The 5,793-nt window shown below is 46.9% G+C and overlaps 1 protein-coding gene across 3 annotated transcripts in view; it reads left to right on the forward strand.

The window, feature by feature from the left end:
• The window catches only part of Ypel1 (yippee like 1), an 18,042-nt gene that overhangs the window by 2,622 nt on the left and 9,627 nt on the right, over positions 1–5,793 (forward strand). For 2 of the 3 annotated variants that reach the window (XR_002379950.1, XM_021184550.2), the window contains exon 2: positions 5,348–5,627. The exons of the other annotated variant lie outside the window; for it this stretch is intronic. Coding sequence is in view for 1 of the 2 variants with exons in the window: in XM_021184550.2 (XP_021040209.1) it covers positions 5,511–5,627 (117 nt within the window). In the remaining variant the exon portion in view is untranslated. The remainder of the gene's footprint in view (positions 1–5,347; positions 5,628–5,793) is intronic. 3 annotated transcript variants of the gene reach the window in all.

The following is a 5,793-nucleotide window of genomic DNA, read 5'->3' on the forward strand; positions in this document are numbered from 1 at the left end:
CAACCACATGGTGGCTCACAACCATCTGTAATGGGATCCAATGCCCTCTTCTGGTGTGTCTGAAGACAGTGACAGTGTACTCACATACATAAATAAATCTTTTTTTTTTTTTTTTTGGTTTTTCGAGACAGGGTTTCTCTGTATAGCCTTGGCTGTCCTGGAACCCACTCTGTAGACCAGGCTAACCTTGAACTCAGAAATCTGCCTGTCTCTGCCTCCCGAGTGCTGGGATTAAAGGCATGCGCCACCACACCCGGCAATAAAATAAATAAATCTTAAAAAAAAAAAAAAAGAGCGCATACTGCTCTCGGAGAGGACCCGAGTTTGATTCCTAGCACCCGCATGAGGCGGCTCATAGCCACCTGTAACTCCAGTTCAGGGGACCTGCCACCCCTGACTTACAACTCCTGAGCATGAGCACCATACCCACACCTGTGCACATACTTCAGAGAAAACTTTAAAATTGGCAGCTGTGTTTTCTCCTCTTCAGCTGTCTTCACAGCCAGTCTGCTATTCAAGGAAACCAGGCAGCTTTCTGCTGGCATGTCTCTCTCTCGGGCCCAAAGCTGTGCAGAAGCCAGAAAGAACACGCTGCAGTATCTCTGATTGCATACACATCATCGTCAGTCTTTGTTGTGCTGGAGCTTGGTAGAATTCGATAGGAGATGAGGGATTGAACATTGAGTGTGGAGGTGCCAGATCCCGTGAGGGTCCTGAGAGAGCAGGAGGTGGCAGGCCACGGCAGGCACGGGCACGTTGTTGTCTTGAGGCCACTGTCCAGGTTACTGTCCCCGAAGTGTGGGAGAAAGGATCTCATTCCATGATCCAAGTAGGGAGTTATAGATATGAGGAAAGAAGGATGTGTCACCAAAGCCAACTAGCGCTACACTGTGGCTGTGTGAACCCTTCCAGATCTTTCCATGCTTGTGAGCGTAAGTGCAGTGCATCTGAATAGTCAGTTTCAATGCTTGGAATCAAAAGATAAAGGTGCAGGGCCAGGAGGATGCCTGAGCAGTGTGAGGACCTGCGGCCAACCTTAGAAAGCTGAGCTTGATCACTGAGCCTCACACAGTGGAAAGAACCAGTTTCACGGGCACTCGTGTGCATGTGCACACATACACACACACACACACACACACACACACACACACACACACGCGCCCCAGGAAAATCAGGCCTGCGGAAGGAAGCCACATTTCCTCATTGCAGCCTTAAGCCCCCATCTTGGCAGTGTCTCTGATATATGAAGGCATTTGCAGACTCTCAAACTTGAAGTGTTTTCTAATTTTTTAAAAGATTTGTTTGTTTATTATGAGTGCTCTGTATGTGCCAGAAGAGGGCATCAGGTCCCATTACAGATGACTGTGAGCCACCATGTGGTTGCTGGGAATTGAACTCAGGACCTCTGGAAGGGAAGCCAGTGCTCTTAACTGCTGAGCCATCTCCCGCCCCTCTAATTTTTTATGAGGGAATATTGTGACTGCTTTCATCCAACTGTTTTGCAAATGTAAACTCTTGTGCAGCAACATACAGCCAGGAATGTTCCAGATGAAATTTTCCTAACCTGCAAGAGGTTTCACTATGTTACCCATGCTGGCTTCAAATTCTGGGGCTCAATCAGTCTTCCAAGTAACAGATAAAATTACAGAGTGGCCCAAGCTCACCTGCTTGTTAGTGGAGGTATTAGAGCCAGTTAAAGCTGTCTGTGGAGAAGGCTGGTGCTGTGATGGGTATGGAGCAGGCAGTATCACACTGTTAGTCCCAGGAATTGGGAGGCAGAGGAAGCCCTGTCTACATAGGAAGTTCCAGGCCAGCACATAGCTTCACAGTGAGCCCCTAACAGAGGAAGGGAGGTGTGGCTGGCTAGAGGGCACCATGGCGCCATGCTTCACCGTCTGGTTTCATTTTGTTCCTCTGTCTCGTCTTCCAGTGTGATAATCACACCATATGGACATGAGCCTGGTCCATAGGCTCTTAAAGTAATTGTATGTGTTTATTTTAGGTGAGAAACTCCTGAAACACAGTATAGTGGTTTGCTAAGGGGAAGGAAAAAACCAAACACCAATGCCTGCAAGGACGCCAGCATCCTTCCTGTAGGTGTGGTTCATCTGACTAGCGCTTGCTTCCCTGAGACTTCACAGTGGTTCCTAATGGCTTCTTAGACTTGGCAGTTGTTTTCCAATTGCATGACTTCTAGTGGAGAGCCCCTGTCAGCTGACTCACAGCGCTATGCCTTCAGGGATGGCTGCTGTCAGAGCTGCCCCTGCTGGGCCAAAAGTGAGAACTGTGAGGTGACCTGGAGTTTGCATGAGGCCAGTGCTGTCCTGGCAGGGGTAAAAGGGAATCCAGAGAACAGCCTAGGCCCAGTAGGAGCTGCTCTGGGGACTGTGACACATAGGCAGACTGTTAGGTCAGGAGTGATAGAGACAACATGATCATTAAAGAGAAGCAGACAGGCATCTCCAGAAGCAGAATTGTTCGTTCAGTCGGAATAGCTGAAGGGCTGCAGTCTGTATGCACTGTGTGTTGTGTGGGTTATAGGTGAAGAGGAACTTTGCAGATGGGAGAGCCCATCTGCAGGTGAGTCCCCTGCAGACTGGAAGTGGTACACACCAGTGGGTTCAATGTGGGGTCTCCTGATCAGAGGCATCTGCCAAGTCAGCTTTCTTGTCCAGACTATTTGGGTCATTAACCCTTCACAGCCTCCTCAGGTAAGGATGCCTTGAGAGCAGGCCACATAGTGAAGGTCTCTGTCGTAATTTGCTTTCCTTTTTTTTTTTTTTAAGATTTATTTATTAGTATAAGTTCACTGTAGCTGTCTTCAAACTCACCAGAAGAGGGTATCAGATCTCATTATGGTGGTTGTGAACCACCATGTGGTTGCTGGGATTTGAACTCAGTACCTTTGGAAGAGCAGTCGGTGCTCTTACCCACTGAACCATCTCACCAGCCCGTAATTTGCTTTCTATTGCTGTGATAAATAAATAAACGCTGACCAAAGCCAACCTGGGGAGGAATGGGCGTGTTTCATCTTCCACTTCCAGGTCATACTCTATCATGGAGGGAAGTTGAGGTACAAACCTGGAGGTAGGAACTACTGAAGAAGGCTGCTCACTGGCTTTCTCACTTTCTGGCTTATGCTCAGCTACCTTTTGTTTATTTCTGGTTTTGTGTGTGTGTGTGTGTGTGTGTGTGTGTGGGCGTTTTGCCTACACATGTGTGTATTGCCTATGGAGGCCAGAAGAGGGCGTCAGATTCCCAGGAACTGAAAGTTATAGACAGTTGTGAGCTGCCATGTGGGTGCTGGGAATTGAACCCTGGTCCTCTGAGAGCCAAGTGAGGCATCTCTCCAGTTCTCTCATACACACCTCAGACCTACCTGCCCAGGGACAGTGCTCCCCATAGTGGGCTGGGCCCTCCCACTTCACAGTCAAGACAGTTTCTCACAGACATGGTCATAGGCCTGTCTGATCTGGACAACAGTTCAAATGAGAGTTCCAGATGTCCAAATTTAAAACAAACTGACAGTGAAACTGACAGTCTCAGAATAAGGTGACTGTGCAGTAGAAACTGGATGTGGCTGAAGGTAGAGTTTCACAGTGCTCATGGCTGACTGGGTCCATGTGCACAGCACTCACTAGACCTGAGTTCCTTACTTTTCAGGGTACTGGTGTGATTCAGCCATTCAAGAATTTGCAGCCTCTTAAAGTTGTAAATGTGTGCCTGTTTGCTTGGAAAATATTTTTAATTTTGTGTGTGTGTCTTTTTTTAAGGTTTATTTATTATTATATGTAAGTATACTGTAGCTGTCTTTAGACACATCAGAAGAGGCGTGGTTGGTTCCATTCATCTCATCATGAATGGTTGTGAACCACCATGTGGTTGCTGGGATTTGAACTCAGGATCTTTGGAAGAGCAGTCAGGGCTCTTAATTGCTGAGCCATCTGTCCAGCCTGAGTGAGTGTGTGTGTGTGTGTGTGTGTGTGTCTTTATCTTTATAAGCACCATTTGTGTGCAGTACCCACAGAGGCCAGAAGAGGGCATCAGATCTCCTGGAACTGGAGTTATTGCCCAGCGTGATGTGGGTCATGGAAACTAAACCCTGGCCCTCTTCAGGAGCAGCAAGTCTTCTTAGTCAGTGCTGTTTCTCCAGCCCTCTGCTTGAAATGTTCCATTCATAACCTGGACCCAAGCTAATCAGTCAGCCAAGAACACCTTTTATCTATCTAGGTGAGCGTCCTTCCTGAACCCCAGAAGTCCCAGATACTTGAATGGCTGAGAGGAGAAAGGACAGTCAGTGTGCTGAAAGCCAACTAAACAGCAAGACTGGTGTCTCTGTTTTTTTTTTTTTTTTTTTTTTAAGAGCTAGAGAGATGGCTCAGCTTAATTAAAATTTAGACTCAACAACACACACACACTCATTTAAATACTTTATTTGGTTGTCTTTTTTAGAACTTCCCCACTGGAGGGTTGGTCCAAAAATGTGATATATCATAGTTTTAAGCTGGAAGTTGACTTTTGAGATATTAAACTATCTCTTTTTCTCTTTTTCATTTACTTTTTTTAATGTGAGTACTCTGTCTGCATGTACATCTGCATCCCAGAAGAGGGCATCAGCTCCCACTATAGCCGGTTGCTGGGAACTGAACTCAGGACCTCTGGAAGAACAATCGTTAACTGCTGAGTCATTTCTCCAACTCCATTTACTTTGATCTTTAAAAAAAGGGATTATCTTTTTGTGTGTGTGTATGTGTGTGTGTTTTAGAGTTTTACTGCCATGAATAGACACCATAACCAAGGCAACTCTTAAAAAGACAACATTTAGCTGGGGCTGGCTTACAGGTTCAGAGGTTCAGTCCATTATCGTCAAGGTGGGAGCATGGCAGCATCCAGACAGGCATGGTACAGGAGGAGCTGAGAGTTCTACATCTTCATCCAAAGGCTGCTAGCAGAATACTGACTTCCAGGGGCTTAGGTAAGGATCTTAAAGCCGACACCCACAGTGACACGCCTACTCCAACAAGGCCACACCTCCTAATAGTGCCACTCCCTGGACCAAGCATATACAAACCATCGCAATGCTAATATTCTTTTGATGTACTTAGAAATCTTGGATCTCAGAGGCCAGCCTGGGCAACAGAGTGAGACCCTGTCTGGAAAAAAAAAAAGCCTCTGTGACCAGGTCCTGCCTGCTTATAACGCACAAGGCCCTGCAAAATAAAGTGAAAAGATTAGATTTGTTAGATCTGTAACTTTTAGGTCTGCTCCTATTCAAAATATCTGCAGCAGACCTCCGCGAGTGCCTGATGCTGCTGTGTAAAGCAGGGCCTGTCTGATTTGCTTGCAGGTTGCACTGGCTTTCCCTTGTACCCGTGTGTGGACAGCACCACACGCCCTCCAGACCAGCAACGGCTCTTGCATATACTTTCCAGTGTTTTTGTCAGAGAGTCCTACAGAGCCCTAGCTCCTCCAGAGCTGGCCCAGAACCGAGTGACGAGAGCCCAGCAGACATGGTGAAAATGACCAAGTCCAAAACTTTCCAAGCTTATCTGCCACACTGTCACCGAACTTACAGCTGCATCCACTGCAGAGCCCATCTGGCCAATCACGATGAGCTCATCTCCAAGGCAAGTGATCTGGATTCCAACCTGAGAAAAAGAAGGCTGGCGTACATTCGCCTTTACTCCGTCCAGTTGGGAGGCAGAGGCAATCTCTGTGAATTCTAGGCTAGCCTGGGATACATAGGAATACATACCCTGCCTCAAAAAAAAAAAAAAAAAAAAACTACCCGAC

Source organism: Mus caroli, chromosome 16 (assembly GCF_900094665.2).
Source record: "Mus caroli chromosome 16, CAROLI_EIJ_v1.1, whole genome shotgun sequence".
In the NCBI taxonomy this organism is placed as follows: Eukaryota; Metazoa; Chordata; class Mammalia; order Rodentia; family Muridae; genus Mus; species Mus caroli.